The 25,259-nt window shown below is 40.0% G+C and overlaps 1 protein-coding gene across 9 annotated transcripts in view; it reads right to left on the bottom strand.

Moving 5' to 3' along the window:
* The window catches only part of NRF1 (nuclear respiratory factor 1), a 127,212-nt gene that overhangs the window by 26,012 nt on the left and 75,941 nt on the right, over nt 1-25,259 (bottom strand). For 7 of the 9 annotated variants that reach the window (XM_081243784.1, XM_081243779.1, XM_081243781.1 and 4 more), the window contains 5 exons: nt 18,239-18,397; nt 17,017-17,214; nt 15,918-16,019; nt 9,516-9,673; nt 1,883-2,007 (listed from right to left, as the gene is read on the bottom strand). In XM_081243784.1, the coding sequence (XP_081099910.1) occupies nt 1,883-2,007; nt 9,516-9,673; nt 15,918-16,019; nt 17,017-17,214; nt 18,239-18,397 (742 nt within the window). Of the gene's footprint in view, nt 1-1,882; nt 2,008-7,652; nt 7,712-9,221; nt 9,328-9,515; nt 9,674-15,917; nt 16,020-17,016; nt 17,215-18,238; nt 18,398-25,259 lie in introns of all 9 variants that reach the window. The other 2 variants (XM_081243786.1, XM_081243785.1) reach the window with 2 other exon arrangements.

The following is a 25,259-nucleotide window of genomic DNA, read 5'->3' as shown; positions in this document are numbered from 1 at the left end:
TCCAACTCTCAAGTCTGAGTTCACACATGTTGGCAGGTCACAAACTAGGCAATGGTCTGCTTTGGGGAACCACTGGCTTTTTGGATGTAGATCATAATTTTCTCTTATCACAAATGCAGCCAACAACATGATGTCAACACAACTGATTCACACAACCCAAGCTACTGAAAAGCAGCAGCTTCCAGGAATCAACAGTAATGGTGTGGTTCACCTTTATCTCATGGCTGAATAGATCTACTTGGCGGGAGCCCCAGAGAGTCCTTACACTTACCTATAAATTCATCTACCTGAAAAGGTGAGGCTAGGAAGGAGCCAGAACTATAAAGCAGTCTCTTCTCCTCACCCGGACAGGTCAAGACCACTAGAAGGGATAACAAAGTCTCCCATCAAACCCACACAGGGAATTATTTTTAGTAGTTCCATAGTGAATAACAGGAATTGCACTTCAGAAGAATGTGACACAGTCAGATATCTTCTGTTCAAGGTAGATGAGGACTGAAATGAGGAATAGAAAAAGATAAGGAAATAGGGGTAGGATTCAAGCTAAAGAGCGAGGTTTTCCTTAATTCCAACTATGGTCCATTTCACCCTGAACATACATGGCTATAAGATGCCCTTTACCTTGCAGTGTTTGGCTAAGATCAACTCTATCTCAATTTGGGTTAGTTCATGGAAGCCCCTAGCCCTACAGAAAAAGTAGGATGTAGTTTTAATATGTGATTTTTTGTTTTTTTTGTTTAAGAAAATGATTCTCAGAAGCCACATGGCTCTTTACATTTCCTGTTATTCTTCTCTGGGAGACAGAAGTGCTTTCTTCTCCCCACTTTTGAAGGAGGATGCAGCATTGTGTCTTGCTTCAAAGACTTTTCCAACTAACATGTTATTTAGTTCTTAGGGATCTACCCTAAAAAAAGTGCCAGGAACTTTTCCTTCAGCCACTAAATGCCATTAAGGAACTGTCTGCCTAAATAAAAGTATGTCATTATCTATGCTCTTTCCAGGACTTTAAACTACAAATCTCCAAAAACCATAGAGTAGTTAATTTGTCCTACTTAACCTAATTATATGTATATTTTAAAAGCTTAATAAACAGTCACACAGAGTCTCACAGAACAGGACTGGTCTTCCTCTTTGACTCAGACTTTTGAGGTACTTCCTGGGCAGCTCAAGACTTCGTTACTGACTCCCAGAGCCTGCTGAAGTAGATCCAAAGAGCTGGGCTGGAGCTGTAAATTTTTGTCATCATATTTCTATGAACTTTATCCCTCTTGTTTATTCAGGATATCACCAATATCCAGGAAGTCAAAGAGCCGGGAAAGAAGGGCAGGGTGGTGGCAAGTTATTGGCTCAATCCGGAGGTCCTTGGTGAGGCCACATTTAATAGGAAGCAGAACCCATAGCATCAATCAGAAAAGCGCCTTTATCACAGCCTGCTGACTGACCTTGTGGTGAGATGGTGGTGCCTTTCTCGAGATAGTCAGAACATTCCTCGCTACCACAATGCACTCGCCCACAGGAGAGTCTCTGCTATAGTAAAGGACACTGATCTACCCCATGGGAGAAAATGGACAAAATGTACCCCACGGAAAATTTAAAAATCCCTCTCAGCAAGTATTGTCACAGCAAATAGTCACTTTTCAAATAAGTCATTCAGTTAGGTAGCCATTATTATGGCTTTTTTTCCCTCCCAGGAAACCCCAAGTCTCCTACTAGTGAAAGGAATCAGAGGCTCCTAGAATTTTCCTAGGTATCAATTGCCTACCAATATAAAAAAACTCAAATCAAAGTTCAACCTCATTCTGAAGGGTTTGTTGTCAGTCATGTCATGAAGGTTTAAGTGGAAACAGGGAAGAAATTCAATAAAATATTTATGCTCTCTTACCATTAGCATCTTGGACTCCAGTAAGTGCTCCGACAGCTGCTGCGGTTTCCCCAGACAGGACTATCTGTCCCCCCCCTTGCAAGGTGGCCTCGGCCAGGGTGGCGACAGCATGGGCAGCAGCTTCGCTGTGGGTATAGAAAGAGGAGGAGGGATGTATGAGTTGAATAAAGGTATAGCACTGCAGCGAGACAAACCAAACTTTCAGCCTTTCCTAGGATCTCTCCACTGACTCCACGTTTGTGAGCCTACCAGCACATAAGGGATTCCAGGGCTATTGACAGAATCACAGCAATTTTTAAGTGATAATAATAAAGAGCTAGAGAAATCCCAAGTCTTTCACGTTTATACAGCTAATGTGAGATTTTCTTTAAACCTAGGAAATGGGTGTTTGAGGACAGAAGGCACACATTCCCAGTCCCTTCTTTATCAAGATCAATTGAGTGCCTGTAAGCCATAGTGGAAGCTCCGATCCATAGTCACAGTGCAAAAGCCATTTTGGTTGTCAATCACAAGGTTTTCTTTTTCTCTTTTCTCTTTACGGTAACACAAGGCAGACCATCTGAGACTGCCTTTTTATAGCTAAGGATGGATGATAATGTGAGGAGTCAGCAACCTGGACTTGCTATTCAATTAATATTAAATAATAACTCTACTCAATGCTCCGCAATAACCTATATGGGAAAAGAATCTGAAAAAGAATAGGTATGTGTATATGTATAACTAAATCACTTTGCTGTGCACCTGAAACTAACACAACATTGTAAATCAACTATATTCCAATATAAAATAAAAATTTTTTAAAAGATACATAAAAATATATCAAATAATAGCAATTTGGTTTACATCCATGATTCCAAATACAAAGTAATGGTTGACTAATATCTTGCAAAGTTCAGCCCTTCCTTTTGCTTCATGTACATGTAGGCAACACTAAATTAACACTTAAAAGTTTAAATTATCACTCTAATCCCCAAATCCTTGACTCTACAAACATAATGAAATAATAACTCTCCCTTCACTGCAAACCAAATACTCTGCAGAACAGAAAGATATTAGCCATCTATTTATAGTAAACACTATTCTAGCAGTTTGTATCCCATTTTTCTTTTCCTTATTGTATGCTTTTACTATATGCATAAATACCCACTTTTATTGATTCTATGATGATACAAACTATAAAATGTATTACTGTTTCATGTGCCAGCAAAAAAAGAAAAGTTCCTGGGCATTCCCTGGTGGTCCAGTGGTTAGGACTCCGCATTTTCACTGCCAGGGCCTGGGTTTGATCCCTGGTCAGGGAACTAAGATCCCCAAGCCCCACAGCACAGACAAAAAAAAAAAAGTTCCTGACAGTTGTAATCATAAGGTTATAGTTTACCATCCAAACTTCAGAGATGTTAAAATGTGGAAGAAAAGAAAAAAAGAACCCACCAGATAAATTCATCACCTCTCCTGGGAAAGTACCAGGTACCACTCTGCGCAGTTACTGAGGAAGTGTCAAAAGTGGGCAGGGAGAAGAGGAGGTGGCGTCATTTAGTTTATCAGAGGTGGACAAAGTCCTGGGTTTGACACCGAATAAGCCAGTTGATTCAACTTTGTTCTGAAGCTGCAGACTTTGCCACAACTATGGCAGTCATCTCGCAAAAACAAGCTGTAGGGGAGGATGGGGCAGGGGGCTGTGGACTGGTTAAGGCAAACGTGTCAAGACTGTGGGCAAAGCAGTGTACCAAACTTAACAGTGTTCATCTAAGAGAGTCAGCAAACAAGTAAAGCAACTGACATAATCATTCTTCTGGGGAAGACTTCTTGGTCACTATAAGGATGTTAGGAAGCAGTTTAAGAAATCCAATGGGCCTTCCCTGGTGGCACAGTGGTTGAGAGTCCGCCTGCCGATTCAGGGGATATGGGTTCGCGCCCTGGTCTGGGAGGATCCCACAAGCTGCGGAGCGGCTGGGCCTGTGAGCCATGGCCGCTGAGCCTGCGCATCCAGAGCCTGTGCTCCGCAGCGGGAGAGGCCACAAGAGTGAGAGGCCCGCGTACCGCAAAAAAAAAAAAAAAAAAAAAAGAAATCCAATGGACAGAAAATCTCATTAAATAGAAAATTCTCCCCTTCTTGCTAACTTGCCTTGCTTTTTAAATTGTTATGTGTGTGTTTAAAAAGTTATTTTTCTCTGATAATAAAATGCATGTAGAAACTTGTAAAAATTCATTTAAGTATAAAAGAAAAATTTTAAATATCATGCAGAGATAAGAGCTATTTTCCTTCTAATCTTAAACACAACTTTAAACAGATAATCAGGATCATACTGTACAGTTTTATAGCCTGCTTTTCTTACCTAACTTGTATTTCCCCATATAAATATTCTTTGACATTTATTCAAAATAATAGGTTAAATGTAAAACTGCTGATTCCCCCACCCCCTTTTCTAGTAGTTCAGCTGTAGTAACTTTTAATTTCCAGGCTTCCTTCAACTTAGTTCAAGATCATGATCACATATTTCAAATTTATTTACTTCCTTTATAAAAAATTGGGGGATGGCATTGAGGTTGAGCAAAAAGCTGAACAGGATCATAGAGTTTCCATGCAGCCCCTTTAAAAGCTAAGATCAATCTCTGTGCTAAAACGTACTTCAGATCTGATACCCACAGCCAGTCATTCCATAGTATCTGTGACATGAATTCAGAGCCAAAGTGGACCCTTGATCTGGAATTACTACTAAGGCTATTCTTTACATTTTACAAGGTAGATTTTAATTTTAGGATGCTTTATAATTATTTATTAGAGATAGTAAAACGAATGATTATTTAGTGCCTAGACCCTTAACTTTTAATATTTTTCTGAGAAACTTGTGTCAAATAATATTACCAGCTAATTCTGCAGTGTTCAGCTATCACGGATTAACAATAAAAATATTTAACACTCTGACCTGAGACTTCATGGAAAGCCAAAAAGGATATTCTTTGGAAAATGCTTCAGCTGTGTGCTATTCTGAAGAAGAAAGCTGGTATATGAGAACTGTTTATATGGAAATAGGAGCTGTGTTTACAGGTTACCTCAGCAACTTCTCATTTCCCCACTGTTTTTATCACAATCTACAATAATCTTATTTCTATGACCATCAAAGGTGATGTCCTGCCACTCTTGGACACATGCTTGCAGTGTGAAATTTCACAGGCTATGAGGGGAAGAGCAGACACCCAAGCCCTGACCCAGAAGAGTCCCGGTATCCAGTCATACCCATTTTATAATGTCTGAAGCTCTAAATATTTGAAGTCATTTTCTTTAGTACCTTTCTAAAATATGTTATGCTGGAAGAAAAGCTGTGAAGCAGCAACAACTAAAGCAATCTGGGATGCCAGGGATGAGGGGTCCGACAGGGATGACAGGTCCACAGGTCGGTGAGGTTAGTTACTGCATGCCCTGTTCAGGGGCCAGGGGCAAAGCAGCAATGGATGGATCTTTTACATCGTGCAAAAGACAATGGTGACGCCTGTGGTCAGCAGACTGCCATTCCCAAATCTATTCTAACCACTAGACTTCATGGGAAGTGATCAAACTGTACTGCGAGAAAAAGGTTACCTTCACTTAAAAGGTGAGTAGGGATCAAAATGTCTCTAAGCTACCACTTAGCAATTTTTCGACAAGTCATTTCCAAACCAGAGTTACAAATGAGAAGTTTCTAACAACCCCCACCCCACCTTTTTTTCTGTCAACGTTTTATCTGCAAGTGTCCAACCTTCACCTATAGGAAAAAGAGGCAGTTGTATAGTCCCTGTCCTCTATTTCCAGAGAGGATTTCTGATCTAGGTTGTCCATCCCATGTTACTGGACAAATAAATACAAGTTCATATATTAAAGCCATGTTTTATTTTAGTAAGATCTCTAATTTTAAGTCAATATTTCCATTTTAATAAATGGTAAGAGTAAATTTTTCTTTAAAAATATGATTCACTTATTTTCTTTAAGCAAAGTCTCTTCACAGCAAAAGAACAGCAACTCTAACTTTCTTGAGCATTTGATTCCCCACAGCCCTGAGTCACAGCACTACACACAGTAGACACTCAGTAAAAACTGTCTTCCTGTCAACAACATCGCATACATTTCTACCAGGGCAAATGTAGATTCAGTCTACCAATATTTATCATGTATCTGTCTCTATGTGAAAGGACTGTACTGGCTTTGCAGGACTTGTGTTAAGAGGGAATGTAAGTCTAGGACAACTTAACCAACAACCTGAAACTTCAAATTAATCACTGTATTGCAACAAGCAAATGATGATTTCACTTCCTTTCCTGTCTGGTTGTTCAGGGTGAACAGGTCTTTTTTTTTGAGCTGTGACACTCTGCTTTTCATTTGTTTACTTTGATTCTCTCTCCATCTCCTTCCTAAAAGTGTTAACTTATTCTGTATTTTGAAAATAATTAAAATTAACTAGCTTCCATTTTTAAATGACAATTTCTCCATAACCCTTTTGGGTATGGAGGGTGGGCTACAGGTTGTCTGAGCCCAGGGCCCTCATTCTAATTTGCTATACAAAATTCTTTTAACAGCATGGTTGAAAAAAGGTCTGTCCTGCACCTGTCCTGATCCCCTTTACCCTCAACAGTTGAGAGAACACCTCTGCCTTCTTGTTCTCCAGCTGCCATTCCATGTAGCCTGCCTCTCTCTCTTTGCTCTGTACCCACATCTGCTGTTTACAGTGCAGCAGAGGTGCAGGTGACTGTTAGAGAACCGTGCTTGTTCCATCTGTGCCTGAAAAAGAGAGGCTGGAAGGGAGCAGCTCTAGGAAATCGTTTTGTTACCACAGGAACAAAGACCAGATTCGCAGTATACTTTTCACTAAGATGACTTCCAGCAACGAATTCTTTGGAGAGGCTGGGAATGGGTCTCATCCCATAGAGAAGCAAACACAAAGGGCTTGTGTCTTAAGTCCAATCCTCCTGACGTTAGACAGTGGGTTACCGCTCCTGGAATTAGAAGCCCATGATGTTCCCCTAGTAGCCTGCTATAGTCTAGTCTTCACTGCCAGGCTTGGTTTCTTCACCCCCAGCAGAGGCTGCAACACACCATCCCCCAACACTCATCGGGGTGTTGAACTATCTGATTGCAAACAGATTTCAACATCTCTTTACTCCTCCTACATGCCAGTGAACGTATTCTCCTTCCTTTGGAGTAAACACTGTAGCCACCTCAGCTGCATCTGAGTTTGTTAACAAGCCCTCAGGGGAAACCATTACCCTCCCTGCCTTTAGAAATAAGCCCTGGTCCTTACACTAAAGGGAGCCAGAATGTGCCTCATGTTTTCCACTATGTACAGGGTTCCCAGGACACTCCCACTTCACTGGAATAGCAAAGGTGCTGGCTCGATGAAATGAAGTTTTTCTGGTCTTTGATGGTGGCCTTTTAGACCCCACGCTACAGTGAGGGGTTACCGGACCACAAGGAAGGAGGGTTTCACTCTAGTCATAGCTTTCAGGAAGTTTATCTGTGTGTCCTCTCTCAAAGGTACAAGTAGGATTGAGTCAAAGTGTAAGGAATCAAATAAGACTTTCATGTTACTGAAAAGTGATATGGTTCAATGGGCTAAGAAAAACGTTTCGATCCCAGGTCACTCAGGGACTCACTGGTAACTCTGGAAGGACAAGTGTTTGTGTTATGTTTCAGTTTTTTATACTTGACCAACCACCAAGTCCTGACCATACTTCCTTCAAAATCAGTCGCTTTATCTCCACTCTTACTACTAGTTTCCACGCCTTTGACAAGTCATACCTGGACTGCCTCTTCTTAACTGGCCTTCTATTTCTAATCTCTTCTCGCTGTAAACAATTCTAAGTAGACAAAATTTAAAATATAAGTTAAATGATAATAAGTATAATTCCTGAAATGCTAATTACAGGCCAGACACTTTGATGAGAGTTTTATATACATCATTTCATTGAATCTTTATGATTCTACATGATGAAAATTATCCTTATTATAATGATGATGAGACTAATGCTCAGGGGTTAAATTTCTCAAGATCGAATGGCAACTAAATGGCAGAGGTAGGATTCAAACCTGAATCTATACGACCTCAGAACCCTCTTCTCAGCCACTATATACTACACAGCCTGATGGAAATCTTCTGTACATAAGCCTATCAAGGCTTTCTAGTGTCTACCACAGCCAATCTAAACTTCAGCTGATTTTTATATTTTGGAGGAAGTGATCCCCTTACTCTGAATTCCTGCTATGTTCATAGTCTATACCATACATTTGGACAGTAAATTACACTCTGAGTAATATGTTTGCTAAGTGTTTTACTTAAATCAATCTCCCCATTCAAAGTATGATTTCTTTTAGGGCAGACATTATATCTTAGAGCATTCCTTATTTACAGCCTTACCTAGTAGAGTGCTGGCATGTTGCAAGAGTTCAAAGACTATTTGAGGCTAACAGCTGCTGCACATAATGTTAACAGCAACCTTACCATATGCTGGGCACTGACCTAAGGATCTCACATGCATTGACTTTTCCCATTCTCATAGCACCCCTACAAAGTAGGCACTGTTTTTACCCCCATTTTACATAGAGGAAAGCCTTGGCATTGAGCTCAAGTAAATCACCCAAGGTCAAACAGCTAGTAAGTGACAGAGCTGGGATTCAAACCCAAGTAGCCTGGCTTCAAAGCACACACTCTTAACCATTAGTTAAAATGCCTGGGTCCTGGGCTTCCCTGGTGGCGCAGTGGTTGAGAGTCTGCCTGCCGATGCAGGGGACGCGGGTCCGTGCCCCGGTCCGGGAGGATCCCACATGCCGCGGAGCGGCTGGGCCCGTGAGCCATGGCCGCTGAGCCTGCACGTCCGGAGCCTGTGCTCCGCAATGGGAGAGGCCACAACAGTGAGAGGCCCACGTACCGAAAAAAAAAAAAAAAAAAAATTGTCTAGGTCCATTGAAAATAAAATTGTGTAAGCAATGAACAACAAGAATAATAATATGGGGATGATTTTTTTCTGTCAACAACGAATAGAAGGAACCAAGCACGAACGAAACAATTTAGTTTTGGAAATTACCTCTTACTAGAGTATTCCATTCTGCAGTATCCTTCCTAAACATATCTGAAGAAAAAAATTCAGTTTTTCCCAATAATCCAAAACTTATTTTATTTCAAAGTTACTAATAAGCGAGGGAAACAAATTTCCTGAAAAGTCAGTGAAGTCAGCTCCTGACCAGCTAAAACATGGATTTAATACCCATAACAAAAAGCAGTTTCTTAGTAGGATAAAAGGAAAATCAATCCTGAAACTTCTTGATTTTTTATTACATCCTTTGGTCCCTTTAAAAACACAAAGTACTTACATCTTGCTGCTTTTGGTCTGTTAAGGAGCACAGAATAGGATAAAGCAAAAGGGACCCATGTCCCTTGACCAGAAGGCTTGAGCTGGAAGTCAGGCTGGACTGGTTGCTGGGGATGGGATAGGATGGGAAGGCAGTAGGTGAGGGCTGATTATAAAACAACTTATAGTATCCTATGGGCTAAGAGTATTAAGTTCCAAATGCCAATTGTGACAAAGTGAGGTGCAACGTTTCTCTTTACATCTGTATACAGGGACAGATTCGTCCTCCTCTTTTATCGCCCACCCCTGCCTCCACCTGTTGAGTGCCATGGTGACCGTGGCTCCCTGCTGCATCTCCTGAGAAGCTGCCACTGCAGCCTCTGCCAATGATGCCACCGCCTGGGTAGCCTCTGATGCTTGTGTCGTCTGGATGGTCATCTCACCTCCTTGTAACGTGGCCCAATTTTGTTCCACCTGAGGCAGAAAAGGACATGATAGTTAAAAAATCAAACTCACAAAAGGATTATGATTTTTAAAAGTCATTTTTCTAAAAAACTGCTACGTGCTCAGCCAAATACATACATACTTTTAAATTAACATGAATTACAATGTATAGAACAGGGTTTTTAGCATATCTTTGGTGTTAAAAAGGGGGGTATTAGAATATATATTTGAATTTGCTTATATTTGCGTAAAGAGATTCTGGAAGGACACAAAAGAAACCATTGAAAATATTTCCCTCAGTGTGTGCAGAGGGAGGAGTTGTGGGAATAGGTTGGATAGAAGGCAGAACGATTTTTCACTGCAGCCTTTTACATAATTTTTGAAATATGAGTCATATCAATATAGTACCTATTCTAAAATTAAAGTTTCTGAATAAACCATAAGTATAATTCTAAAAAAATTCAAACTGTACCAAAAGGAATATAATGCCAGTACTCCAGACCCTTTACCCAAAGGTCACTGTTGTTACCTATTTCTCTATTTCTCATGCATCTTTGCAGGGATATTCTCTTGATATGTGAGCATATTTACACATACACATACACACACTCAAGAAAAATGGCAGTACATGCTACATGCTTTTTGTACCTTGCTTTTTTTCATAAACAATACAGCTCTGAAATGATTTTATTTTGGAACATATCAAACTGCTTCACTCATTCATGATTCATAATAATGGCTGCACAGCATTATATTATATGGATACACCATGATTTACTTAACCAGACATCTTTTAGTGGGCATTTAGGTAGTTTCCAGTGTTTTGCTATTACAAACAGTACTGTGATGAATATCCTTATACACTACTTTGTATAGTTTATGTGAGTCTACTTATTGAGTAAATTCCTAGAAGTGGAATTATATATCAAAATTATTTTGTATTTTTATTTTTGATGGAAACTGCCAAATTCAGTAAACAATTTTTTTAATGTAGCAAAACCTGCTTTTCTCCTACTGGGGAGGAATTATGAAGAAATGAAACAAGCAACAAAACAAACAAAAAATAACATACTATCTGGTTATATAGAGTAGATTAGAATTCAGCTTTTCTAGATCTAGAACAGGGTTTCTCAACAATAGCACTATTAATATTTTGGGTTAAATAATTCTTTGTTGTGAGGTCTGTCCTGTGGACTGTAGGATGTTTAGCAGCATCCTTGGTTTCTACCCGGTAGATGCTAATACATCCTCCCCAGTCATGATAATCAAACGTATCTCCAGACATTGTCAAATGTCCTCTCTGAGGGGTATAGGGGTTGCCCCGGGTTGAGAACCACTGATTTTAGTACAATGCTTTGCCATTTAGAGATTTTTTTTCAGTCCTGGATACCTGAATCTAGCTACTTCAGTCCATTTTGCTCAATAATACTGGTTAAGTATCCCCTCGCTCCCTGCCCCCACCCCTCCACCCAAAACCAAAAAGCAACAGGGGCAGTGCGAGCAGTTTTTATCCTAAAATACGGTAGGTGATAAATCAAGCAGCTCAGGTATACTATTTCTACAGACTCAGGTCTCAGGATGTTAGCTGTGTTTACTGGAGCTCTTTCTGGGGCCCAGTGAGTGGTAAACTTGTGCTTTCATGTTACTGTGTCCCAAAGAAAGTGTCACAAGCTCTAGGAGACACGGATACTTAAAATGCCTCCCGTGGGACTTCCCTGGTGGTGCAATGGTTACGAATCCGCCTGCCAATGCAGGGGACACAGGTTCGAGCCCTGGTGCGGGAAGATCCCACGTGCCGCGGAGCAACTAAGCCTATGCCCCACAACTACTGAGCCTGCGCTCTTGAGCCCGCGAGCCACAATACTGAGCCCACATGTCACAACTACCGAAGCCCACGTGCCTAGAGCCCGTGCTCCACAGCAAGAGAAGCCACCGTAATGAGAAGCCCGCGCACCACAACGAAGAATGGCTCCGCCCACCACAACTAGAGAAAGCCCATGCATGGCAATGAAGACACAACGCAGCCAAAAATAAAATAAACAAAATTTAAAATAAAATAAAATAAAATGAAATAAAATGCCTCCTGCTTTGGCTCTATTGCTATACTTAGATTATCATAGTGCTCCTCCAAATGTTTGTCAAAAGCTCCCCAGAGAATGAGACATTCCTTTGGGCTACATTAGTATTTGCCCTGAGTTCTTATAGACAGTGGGCTGTGCCAGCAAGCCTTCAAGGCCCAACATTAAGAGCCAGAGATACCCTTACTTCCTTCCTGTAGAGCTGCAAGGTTGCCCACTCAGGAATTCACGAAACTCTTGCTTCTTAAGGTATTACCTCTTTGATCTCATTATTCCAATGAGCATCACTGCCAACAATGCCACTTTAGATGGCGAGTTACACTGCCAATCCATAGATGGTCGATGATTCCACTCAGAACATCAGCTGAAGCTGGCCAGCCCTGTAGCATTTTCCTCTTTCCAGATCTCCCCCTCTATATTTCTGCCCATCCCATTGCTGAGTATGGCCTAGTGCAGCTCTCCCAAGTACTCATGCTCTACGGCAGCAACTTAATACATATACATTTGGTTACAGCTACATTTGTAGTGAAAATGGTATCAGAATGTTGCCATACACAGTATACTTTAAGGAAGTTAAATTTGTGGCACTAAAGATGAATGGATGGCGGTAAAGGGTGGAGAAGTGGGAAGAAGCAGACGAAGAGATTTCTATTCAGAGTAATGACAGGTAATAAATAAATCAGCTTAGGTGTTAACGCTTCTTTGGAATTTCCTATTCTTGAGTCTCAGTGCTTTAGAGTTGTGTTTGCTTGAGCTCTTGCTGTGCTCCCTTTCCATCTTTTGGGAGCCACTGTGTGGTTATCTATGCCTGGATGTCACCATGTCCCAGAGAAAGGCCACAAACTCTAGAAGGGAAAGATATTCAGAGGATGTACAGTTAGCTTCTGTGCTTTTCTGAGAGAGACCCACTACAGTGAGGCCCTTCAAACTGTGGCTATCCTTGTCCCTCTGGCTACCGTGAACCACCTTGGCTTTTCCACACTTTCACACTGTGATGCACTGCATGTGATGCTCCCTTTGAGAGGAACACAACTCCCATCCTTTGCTTCCTGTTCACCCCTCTAGTCTGAGCTCAGGTGAGATTAGAGCCAAGACAACTCCATTTAAAGACAACTCCCTATAGTCCAAGGCTCAGGACCTCTCCTCTGGGTCCCACAGTACCCTGGGCTTGCTTCTACTAGATCCTTATCTGATTGCCATTTTCTCTGATGTGTTTTTCTCTACCACCTACCTGTGTGCTCCTTAAGAGCAAGAATGGTCTTTACTTTCCTCTACCTATAGTATACACAGTGTCTGGCACAGGGCTCAGAAAGCATTTACTTAATGGATACATGAAGAACATGTTCCTTTATTCAGATTTCCCTACTTGCTCTTCAGCATACCTATATTTCAAATAAATTGATATTCAATTGATATTCATAAATTGATATTCAAAAAAAAACCCCACCTAAAATAAGCTGTGCTACTTCAAAACTGTTACATGTGTTGATGGTTCAGTTTAAAATTCATGTCTCTAATGTCTCTGTACTTTGGTTTCTTCTGTTTCTTCTAACAGAAGCACATGTCCTACTATTATCAGATATCATTTCTGTTTCAAATTTCAATTTTTCTGACACATAATGCAATTAATATCACCCATATCAACTGGTGATCTTACCGCAGAATAAATTCTCAAATCCATTTGTATTTGTAAATATGCCATCAAAATGGAAATTGTGTATTTTGAAATCAATATATAGTTTATTTCATATTATTTTGAAGTTCTTTCCTTATTCATTTCTAAATGTTTATGTAATTTGTTCTGTGTCCCTAATTAGTTTTAAGTTGCATTAGGTTAGAGATTCTTTTGGTTTCTTTATAACTACTTAGATTATTCGATATTCTCAGCACACAGAGTGCTCAGAGTTGGGAGACCATTTTATTACCAGAAGAGACAGGCTCACCGAAGGTCCTTCTTATAAATGTAACCAATTGCAACTAACTGGATGTTAAATGCAGTATGATCTAATGTAAGAGCTCTCACTGGCAAGGCTAGGATAACAAAATAACCTTAAAACTTCCAGAAGTATAGGTATTGTTTATTTTTGTAAATAACTTTCTGTTCCCTGGAGAAACAATGTTACATACAGGCGGTAGGATGTTTCTACTGAGTCACCCGATGCAATGCTTTGTTGGCTTAATATGGTCTTATCTGTCCCAAGTCAGTGAGATATTCTGACTAATCACAGTCCTCATGGCTCAAAACTAAGATGCTGACAACCATGTCAACATCTAATCAGAAGGCACATAGAAGCAAACTATAGACTCTAAAACATTTTGCCACTTTCTGAGATAACCTATGCTTCTTTTCTTCATATTTTTGTTTCATTGTAAGTGTGGGAAGGGTTAGAATTTTTTTAATCTGACTGAATCTGGGTATTACCAACAGGTTATTTGTATATATCATTCACACACTTCCACACAGATGACTTTAAAACGATGTCAGTGTGCTGGAAAAGCCATAGATATGTGACTAAGATTTTTGTATCCTTCATATTTTCCATGAACTTTTGGATACATTGGTTGTGTGAAGTTATTCTGTAAAATGGGTTTCAAAGAATTAGTCTCTAGAGAAGTGTTTAAGCAACTCAAAGTTACTTTCTTTAAAAGAGTACCCAGGAAACATTCACTAGGGAGATACTGTAAATAACTTTGAGTCACAAAGTAACAAATCCCATAAATGTACCCACCACTGTCTTTGCTACCTCTTTCACACTTCAAGGAGTGTCTGTCCTCTAGTTTTAGTGTTTGGGGACTGACGAATTTTCCCCTCAGCTAATCCATTCTCTTTCATGATGTTTATATACCTTTAAAAGTAAATCTGTTGACTTCTACCTTTCTATACTGGAAAAGCAAAGGGTAGCTCCTGCCCCAAACCCTCCCAGGCTCCCTCACTGGAAACACTCTCTCCTGAAGCTACAGACCACTTTGCAGCCTCTCTGACAGCAGGAACCACAGTTCATTTATGGAGATGCTTCTCTCTCCCTGAGAGCAGGGTTCCAGTGTAAATCAACTCTACACATCTAACACCTCAACTGCAGCACAGCGGGGGGCTCAGCACATGCTGGCTGACAGGAGCCTGCTGTATTTCTCTTCACCTTGCTAGCCATGACCCTGTATCAGTTCTCTCCCTTTCCTGAGATGCACAAATAAGAGTGACTTTGTGGTGTTCTGAGTGGAAATATTCCATGGTTTTGAACAAGGGTGAGACAATATTTTTAGCTTTATTTCTGATATTGCTCTTTGACATTTGTTGGCTATTTTTCAAATTTCAGAAGTATAACCTTTAGGTGAAAAGTCCACAGTCACTTAACGAGCCCTTTCCTGAACTTCACTGATGGCTCAGAGCTTAGACAACATTTTTCTAATTGCATTATCCAGCTTCAACACTTACACTGTGCCTTTGGGCAAGTCACCTAACCTTTCAGTTTCATCATGTATAAAGCAAAGATGATAACAGAACCTATACTTCCTAGGGTTGAGGAGTGCTTAGTTTACCGAGTGTCAATAAAGGTTAGCTACCTTCTTTTAAGTTAACATCCCATAATTATCTCAGTTTTGATAGGGAAAGATTTTCTTGTTCTTTTTTTTTTCTGGCTGTGCCACGCTGCTTGTGGGATCTTAGTTCCCTGACCAGGGATTGAACTCAGGCCACAGCAGTGAAAGCTCTGTGGCTGAGTCCTAACCACTGGGCCTCCAGGGAATTCCCAGGAAAGGATTTTCTTGTGAAGTCTTTTCAAAGGCTCATTTAAAACGCAATAAGTCATGTCTACTGATTTACAAATATATATATCCCTTCAAAGAATGTTTTAGTCAGCTTTAGTTTTAATGATCTAATTTTTTTCATAAAGTCCAAAGATTAAATTCTTTGGGATTCACAGCATAAAAGTACTAAATCCTACGTTACAAATATACAATTGTAAGTTCCTGACAGTTATGCCTGAATCATAAGGATCCATAAATTTCGATTGTTATAATTAACAGACACAGAGTAAGCTACTTCGCAAAACTGACATGGTGTGATGTCTTAAACGGTTTAAGTAAAACAATGCTACGGACGTGTAGGCTACTTACAGTCTCTTCATCTTCTGGACCCTCCCTCTCCCTCACCTATACATTTGAGTATTTAAGTGGAAACAGACAGAATCCTTTCTTACCTCTCCATCAGCCACAGCAGAATAATTCACTTGGGCAACAGTGACTGTGGTTGGCAATTCTGAAGCATCAGCCAATGTGGCTACTGTTGCCCCTGTACCAACCTAAAGAAAAAACATGGAAAGTGATGTGTCAGTGGATGGATCCTTCAACCTCTCCTTTACTCAGAAGTTAAGATTCATATAATCCCAAATTCAGCAGAGGTAATGATGAATATACTTTGTAATATGAAATGAATTACTAAAATCACATCTCAGACACTAACATGAGTTTCAGAGTTTTACTTCAACCATATAAGTCACTATGAGAAGCCATCATGTTTCATCACTGGTGCCCAGAGTCAGTCAACCAACTTTCTACTCTCACCTCAATCTGAATTTTAGACACTCCCTCTATCTACCAACAAATTGTGTTTCGCCTCAGAAGTGGTAATTCAGAAGGAATATTTCCTGGCCACTGAGAGAGTGAAATTGTAAAAAAAAAAAAAAAAAAGAAGCCATTTTTATAGTGCTTTGATTTGGAAATGTCTAGAAATGCTATCTACAGCTTTGTATTTAGCAAAATGCAAACAATTTAAAATATTATTCAAAAAATCGAGTTCAGGTAGGAAGATCTTGGGGAGCTGTATAAAATTCATACACGAATTTATATAAAGACAACTTTCTTGGGCTTCCCTGGTGGCGCAGTGGTTAAGAATCTGCATGCCAATGCAGGGGACACGGGTTCGAGACCCGGTCTGGGAAGATCCCATATGCCGCAGAGCAACTAAGCCCGTGCGCCACAACTACTAAGCCTGAGCTCTAGAGCCCGCAAGCCACAACTACTGAGCCCACGTGCCACAACTACTGAAGCCCGTGTGCCTAGAGCCCATGCTCTGCAACAAGAAGCCACCACGATGAGAAGCTCATGCACCACAACGAAGAGTAGCCTCCACTTGCTGCAACTAGAGAAAGCCAGCACACAGCAATGAAGACCCAACGCAGCCAAAAATAAATTAATTAAAAAAAAAAAAAAAAAAAAGACAACTTTCTCCAGTCTGAGGTGAGGTGCCCACTGATCTGCCTCAGAAATCACAATCTGGTAACCAGAAGGTTTACTCACCTGGATAAGCGAGACAGTGCCATCAGGGTTACTAAAGGTCTGGACTACGGTCTGTGATGGTACAAGATGGGCTATACTGTGTGTGGTTGTGGCCTGTGTTTGTGTTTGCTGATCTTCAAAAGCATACAAAAGGTCTTCCCGCCCGTGCTGTTTATAACAGTTTTTAACTATGGTCCGTAGTGCCTGGGTCCATGAAACCTGTCATCAAAAGACCAGAAAAGCACATTAAGTCACAAAGAATGTTGGTTATTCAGTTCTACCGTGGAATAAGCAGCTGCTTATTTATCAAACCAAACCAAACTTGCATGGAGTAACTCTCTCAGGATTATTTCCCACAGACCGATTTGGACATAAAGAAATTCAGCACCAAGGACCAACAATTTCACACTGGTTTCCTTCCTGATCAAAGTCTGGTTTAACTTTTTGGGTTTTCCTGAGGCCAACTGTTAAACTTCTCACAGAAGAAGGTTACTCTTTTGTCAAGAATTTTATTTAAGATTTTAAAAAATATTTATTTATTTATTTGGCTGTGCCAGGTCTGCTGCTGCGGCACGCGGGATCTTCGTTGCAGCATGTGGGATCTTCAGTTGTGGCATGTGGGCTCTTAGTTGCAGCATGAGGGACCTAGTTCCCTGACCAGGGATTGAACTCAGGCCCCCTGCATTGGGAGTGTGGAGTCTTAACCACTGGACCACGAGGGAAGTCCCTTTATTTAAGATCCTCAGTAGATTTTTAAAGCTAACTGAAAAAAATGAATATGCAGAACAAGTAAGGGAGGACACCTGGTTTAGTCTTTCTTCTTTTTAAAAATAAGTTTCATTATCAGCAGACTTCACTAACTTCACATCTCTCTATATTTATATTTTCAACAGTGATGCTTGCTAACAAGAAATAAGGACATTTCAAGTCTTCAAAGTGATTAATACCTTTTACTTCAAGTTTCGTTAGTTTTTCCAAGCACCTTATAAAATTAAAACTGCTCCAAAAGGCAACTATGTAGAGAGAAGTGTAAATTCACAGACCCAGCCCAAGTCTTTACAGTGATGGAGTGATGAATGGGAAAGGCTATAAATCAGAGAATATCAAACCTCTTTTGGGGGATAGGTTTGACTATTACACAAATGTTTTTAGACTTTATAGCATAAGAAGTAGAATAACAAAAATGAGGTGGTTGATTCAGAATGGAAAAGCAATAGGAAACTCAGGCCAGAGGAACCCTCACCCTCTGCTTTTGCTCTTCTGTGCGGACATCGCTCCGAACGTTTGCCCATGGGATATCTTCAGGCCACCAGATGGGCTTGCAGCTTTCTTTACCCCAGCCTGGTTTTCCCCGACCTGTGGAGTACTTCAGCATCTCTGGAATAAATGCCCGAAGCTGGGCCTGGAAAACAAGAGTGTGGTCATCAGTAGTCATGAAAGACATCTGGGATGTGTTTATGCCTCCCAACAAATTCTAAGATTATAAAACAGAAATTCTTCCTGGAGGGTTATGGGGAGTCCCAAAATGTGACTGTGAGAACCAACTGTTTCTCATAGGTTACTATAGCTCCATGGGTGATGGAGAATTATACATATGTTGGTAAAGTACATCTTAAGCTGTATTTCATACACTTGTTCCTATAAGATCAAGAATATCTTCCCCCATGTTTGATTTCCGCCCGCTAAGGCGGAATATTGATGCTATAGCTTATTTCCTTTCTAGAACGTCCATGCATTTTGACACTTTGGTGTCAAAGTCAACATGTCTTCAACATGTTGTTCTGGAGGTAGTAATCAGAACAATTAGATGAGAGAAATAAGAGGTGAGGAACAGATAAAATCACCACTATTTGTAAACGGTATGACAGTGTATCTGGAAATCCCCAGAGAATAAAATGAAAAAACTACTATAAACAATGAGAGTTTGGTAACATGATTGGTCACAAAATATATGAAAATAAATGGGCTTTACTTAATAAAAAGGGAAAATAACCGTAAAACTCTTCTAAAAAGTTTCTAGTAAGATACTCCAATGTCTATGAGTCTGACATATAGATATACATAATGAAGCATGTGTTGATCTTAATGAATTTCATTCAAATTTATTTTACAAATCAAATCCAGATCAGACAGATGTTAAACCAGAGAGACAACTACCTTTCTTTATCTCCTGGAGTGGTAACCACGCTGTGCGTGTATACTGGGGGAGAAGGGGAGCCTACTTTGTGAATATTCTCAATTGCTGACAATGATTTTTGGCAAGAGAAGCAGTTTATCAAGTTATAATCTTCCTCCTCAGACCTACTGCTTCCCTTTGAACCTGGTGGTCTATAGTACACCAGAGATAAGCAGCAACCTTCATCTAAGGATACACTCATACTGCCTCTTAAGACCAAAAGGAGAGGACAATTTTAGCATGAGTCACACGCAAGGACATGGGCTTGTAGCCGTAAAATAGAGAAAGAAAAAAATAGAAATGGGAATACTTAAGTATTAATGAGATAATGAGTACAGCAAAACGTGTATTAAAGAGCCTATTTAAATATCAAGTGTTCTCATTTAAATATTATTTTACCAGAAGATGAGAGAAATTAGTACATAATAGGGAAGCATGAAACCAAATCAGTAATGTTTACCTAATAAAGATAGTTCTTGCTGACTGAACTTATATCGTTAATTCTTGTCCCAAGCCTGCCATTTCACCTCTTTCTAAGTACACCCCATCTCCCAGACAGTCTCCTGCATGCAGGATATGGTATTATATACTCCGTTATATATTTGGCTCTGTGGCATCAAGCAGCAGGCTAATAGAAATGTATCCATTTGCAAACCCAGGCTATCAGCTGGCTCATGAGGTCACTTCTTCAGTTATTTTAAGAAAGTGCATCTCAAAGTCATTTTTCCCTTTATCCTGGCTTCCTGGGAGTGTCTTTTTCTAGCCTCAGTTATATAGAGAAGGAAAAGGCTTAGTCCTCACACACAATATTTACATTTCTTCATATAAAGAAATTATAGCTTTCTCAGATGCATAAAAAAAATAAACTCATACCACAGACTTTTATAAGTCTTCCCCTTTCTTTTAATCCCATTATCAGTCTCCAAAAGGAGAGTTCTTTATATCCATGCCCAGCAGAGTGAGGAGATAATGAAATAAGAAGGCCAAATATCTCTAAATTTACAAAAAATGAAAGTTTTTAAAAGATGTTTTATGTGCTAGAATTTCTGGATGGGAAATGTTTCAAAGCCCCAGGAAGAAGACAGTAGAAGCTAATATGAGAGGCAGGAGAAACGGAAGCAGCACAAAGGAAAGGTTACTTCCACAGGGGAAAACCTCATTAAGTTAAAAAATGGGCCCAGAGTGAAATTAATAAGTTCCAATTCAGAGTCAGATCTTAGCTTTTTAAAGTACTAACTATCAACTGTACAAAATTTGCCCCTACATCAAACAAGAGGCAAAAAGCACTTTCTACTACAAAAGTTAACTTTTCAAGCCTGTATAGTTTAGAGATGAAGGACAATCTTTGCTTTTAAGTGCAGAGATAATGTGACTTCACTGAAAGGAGCAATTTTCCACCAGACTATTTTCATACTGTCCCAAATAACTAGTGCTAATAAAGGGATATTAATAAGGGGAAATGAGCTGTCCGGTATAGAAAGAGTTAAATGATTCCTTTCCAGAATTCAGCACTGTGCTCTCATTACCAGTTGGATTAATTACTGGTCCTGGAGAGTTTTGGAAACCCAAGCTACTCAATGCGCTTGTTAAGAAAGGTTTGTCTTTAATCCGCAGGGGAGACAATCAACAGGATCAGCAAAGGTAAAGCCTATCCTCTCCGGCTATCCTTTAATTGGGCTGCCAAGCTTTCCCAGCCTCTCATTCTAATTTAAGGGCTCTAGATGGGCTTCAAGTGCCCGGCGTGGTCAGTAAGCCCACCTCAAACCAGCAGAGAGTAGAAAATACCACTCCTTCCGGGGCACACTCAGCAAAGAAAAAAGATATTAAATTCATGCCAGTGGCAATCAATAGTAAAGATTATGTGGAAACCACAGATGGTTTAAAAAAAGAGATTTTCTAAAACTCTGAAAGTTTTAATCTGGCCAAAAGGAAACAATATTTCTTACGATGCTAGAAATTTTCCACTTGTAAATTTTGTTACTTTGCTGTCCAACAATGCTTTATCCTTATATATTCCCAAGTACCCTTCTCCTCCCATTTCCTCTCTCTTTGCTCTGCATGTACCCGAGATGAGGAATTTTGAGGCTCCAGATGTCCATTTAGGTTCAGTAACCAAGAAAAGGCCTTTCAAAGCAAAATGTTTGCCAACTCCATATCTATTGAAGAGATCAGAGAATATGTAACAGATTTAAAGAGAAGGTAGCTAAAATCAAACCACATTGAAAGGTGATGTTTTCTATACCCTACAGGAAAACAGCAATGTAGCAGGGAATGAAAAGTGAAGAATTTTCGGACAGTGGCTTCATCACTGTAATTTAAAACTATGAACTTCCAGGTTGACAGTCCCAATCATACTCAAATGGATACTTAAAGGGCATTAGAAAATAAAAGCAAAATGATTTTTTTGCTCACTTTTGGGAATTATTTGTACCACTGACCTCTGTTCATAGAGATAATGAAAGTGGCTTTCCTTACTAGAAACACCAATCCTATATCCCCATGTTCGCTAGTAGCGCTAGCAGAAACACTGGTTTCTCTTAATCACATTTTCCCATAAAACACATTCCCATAGAAACATGGGAAGAACAAGTTTGGAAGGAAAGATAAAATTAGAGAATTCAAGGGACAGCCAATGAAGACACTCCTCTCTCAAGCCAACACTTCTGCTTCTCTATCTCCATACCCCATCTACCCATTACACTCTCTCTCTCCCATTAATCAAAATGCTCTTAAAATTCTACCTTCTCTCTTTTTTTTTTTTTGCGGTACACGGGCCTCTCACTGTTGTGGCCTCTCCCGTTGCAGAGCACAGGCTCCAGACGCGCGGGCTCAGCGGCCATGGCTCACGGGCCCAGCCGCTCCGTGGCATGTGGGATCTTCCTGGACCGGGGCACGAACCCGTGTCCCCTGCACTGGCAGGCAGACAGACTCTCAACCACTGTACCACCAGGGAAGCCCTATCTTCTCTTTGAAGGAGTCTCAGATTAGTCAGTTTCTGCTACCTTATCCTAGTTGTACTCTTTTGTATAAAAATTTAAATAACACAGATAAAGTCAAAGCTCTCTTTTTGATCTACCCTTCCCCAATCTAGTCACCTGTCCAGAGGCATCAACTTGATGAACATCCTTTCTTACAGGCCAAATTCTATGCATTTACATAAATACATGCTGGAAAGGCAGTTTTATGTGATGAAAGAAAACACACGTATTCACATATTTTAGTATAACTCACTTTTTGTCCCTTGTGTTTGGTATATTTCACTTAGCATAATTTTCTACTCCTTAGGTAGAAGAGGCCAGATCTATGCTTTTTCAAAACAAAACAATACTCAAAAAACCTAAACTGATAACTGATGAACGTTTTCTAAGTAAAACGTGTCAATCCCTGTGAATAATTTCTTTCAAAGAAACAGTCGCTGTGTTGAGTGCTTCTGAAGGTTTCCCCTGAAAACTTGTGAAGAATTTCTATCCTGTTGCATCATCACTCCAAGGGAATATTAAAGCAACAAAGATTGCCCCAGTGAGAGTAACAGGAGGGCAATAAGTTCAAGGGAGGAGAGGAAAGGGAGAGGGGGAAAAGGAGTAGATTTTTTTTTTTTTTTTTTTTTTTTGCGGTACGCGGGCCTCTCACTGCTGTGGCCTCCCCCGTTGCGGAGCACAGGCTCCGGACGCGCAGGCTCAGCGCCCATGGCTCACAGGCCCAGCCGCTCCGCGGCATGTGGGATCTTCCCGGACCGGGGAACGTACCCGTGTCCCCTGCATTGGCAGGCGGACTCTCAACCACTGCGCCACCAGGGAAGCCCCAAGGAGTAGATTTTAACCAGTAATACCAGACTGGTCTTTCTAGAGATATTTTTTCTATAATTATATTCTTTGCCTGGATCTCTTCTAACACAAAGTCCAAAAAGATTAACAACCTCCCAAGAACAAGAGATTCCCATAGGACTCAAATGTGGTAAAGAACATAACTGATTTTCCACTAGCAAAATCATAATTATTGCTTAAAGACTCTACAAGAAACAATACAAGTCCTTAAACTCAAAATGTAGTCTGTCGTAGAGAATGGACTTGAGGACACAGGGAGGGGGAAGGGTAAGCTGGGATGAAGTGAGAGAGTAGCATGGACATATATACACTACCAAACGTAAAACAGATAGCTAGTGGGAAGCAGCCGCATGGCACAGGGAGATCAGCTCGGTGCTCTGTGTCCACCTAGAGGGGTGGGATAGGGAGGGTGGGAGGGAGACGCAAGAGGGAGGGGTTATGGGGATATATGTATATGTACAGCTGACTCACTTTGTTACAAAGCAGAAACTAACACACTATCGTAAAGCAATTATACTCCAACAGAGATGTTAAAAAAAACCCAAAAAGTGTGGTCTGTGAGTCAGCAGCATTGGCATCACCTAGAAGTTAGAGGCAGAATCTCAGGTCCCACTCCAGTCCTACTGATTCACAATCTGCATTTAAACAAACAAGACTCTCAGGTGATTCCTATGCATACTGAAGTTTGAGAAGCACAATTTAGCCCATCCTCTGGTCTCTGGTCTGAAGTATCCAAGAAAATTTTGCTGACCTGGCTTTCAAAATCTCTGAAAAAGATGACTTCACTATTTCATTGTAAATGGGACTGCAGAATCTATACCATATTAATGATTTCTTCTCCTAAGCCTTTTCTCAACCTCCTTCAATTCTTACACAAAGAGGCAGACAGAAATGGGATAAGTTCTAGCCACTAGCCACTATTCTTAAAGGTGACTAGAAATTCAAGTTTTCATTAAAAATACTATAGAGCTATGTGTTTTTTACCACATACACTGAAAAAGACTTTCTCAGAATCAAGATATATTTATAATAGTAAAAACAAAAGCTTTTCAGGTAAACATTTTATTTACTCGTATAGAATTATACTTTTACCAAAACCAAAAACCAACAAGCAAAACACAACAAAAATCACAACTACAGAGCCACTTCCTGAAAGAATCAGGACATTCACCTCACAAAGAATTTAAGATACTATGTTATATGTAACTTCAACCTGTTGCAGAAGACAATTTTGATAGTTGCTGGAGCAAGTCAAGAAATTCTTTTACAACAGTAACTGTCCAGTGTAGATAACCAGAGATACTCAGTCTGAGCGATGATGGCAGTATAGTTTCATTGAAAAAACGAGGGAGAGAGAGTAATGGGGGCAGGAGGAGACAGAGAGGCAGAAGAAAGCACTGCCAATGTGGACTCCACCCTAAGTTCTATTTGTTTGTCACTAGCTTGCTTCATAGGTTGCTTCCTCTCTTTATGCCTCCGTTTTTTTTAATACATTATGACCTGTATTGTCCACTTCACTGCTGAGAAAAAAAAAAAAAATCTAGGTTCATTAACTTTCTCTAAGTGAAAAATGGGTGAGAAATGGTATGTTCAGATTATTCAAAAGTTAATATAGGCAACATATATAACTAGTATTAATAATTAGTAATAATACCTTTGTGTGATTCTTTAGTTTTCAAAGTACTTTCCAATGTAACATCTCATTTTTTCTTCCTCCAACTCCATAAGGTAGGAGGGCAGGTATTATTCTCACTTTCGTAAGATGAAACTGAGAACCAAGGCTACTATGTAGTAGAATGGGGATTTAAAGACTAGATCTTCCAGCTAACTTCCTAATTTGTAAAGAATTAAAATAATGGGACACATAACTTTAGAACAATATTGAATATAATTTACTCTCTTTGGATGATTCAGAACTCATCTTAGGATTGTATATGGAATTATATTTGTAAATTAGGGTCATCAATATAAACATTAGTCATCTCCACAGCATTCAGTGCAGATAAGATGATTAACAGAGCTGTCTGGTTAACCCAAAGTCCATCTCTATTCCAGTGCACTTTTATAATTCTGGAATTTTATCACTTCAAGGAAGTCATGAATTATCCATATGGTTTCAATTCTAGAATTGGTGTCCACTTAAACTTATGTTGTCCTTTATGGCTACAGACCATATCTGAGCTCTTCTTCCTTGACTATAATAGAAATTACACACACTCTCTCTCTCTCTCTCTCACTGGAGAGCAAGGGTTAAATGAGATACT

The sequence above is a fragment of the Mesoplodon bidens genome (genome assembly GCF_964165515.1).
Source record: "Mesoplodon bidens genome assembly, chromosome: 9".
Classification (NCBI taxonomy): Eukaryota; Metazoa; Chordata; class Mammalia; order Artiodactyla; family Ziphiidae; genus Mesoplodon; species Mesoplodon bidens.
The sequence above is the reverse complement of the archived record's forward strand: the minus strand, read 5'-3'. Positions and strand labels throughout refer to the sequence as shown.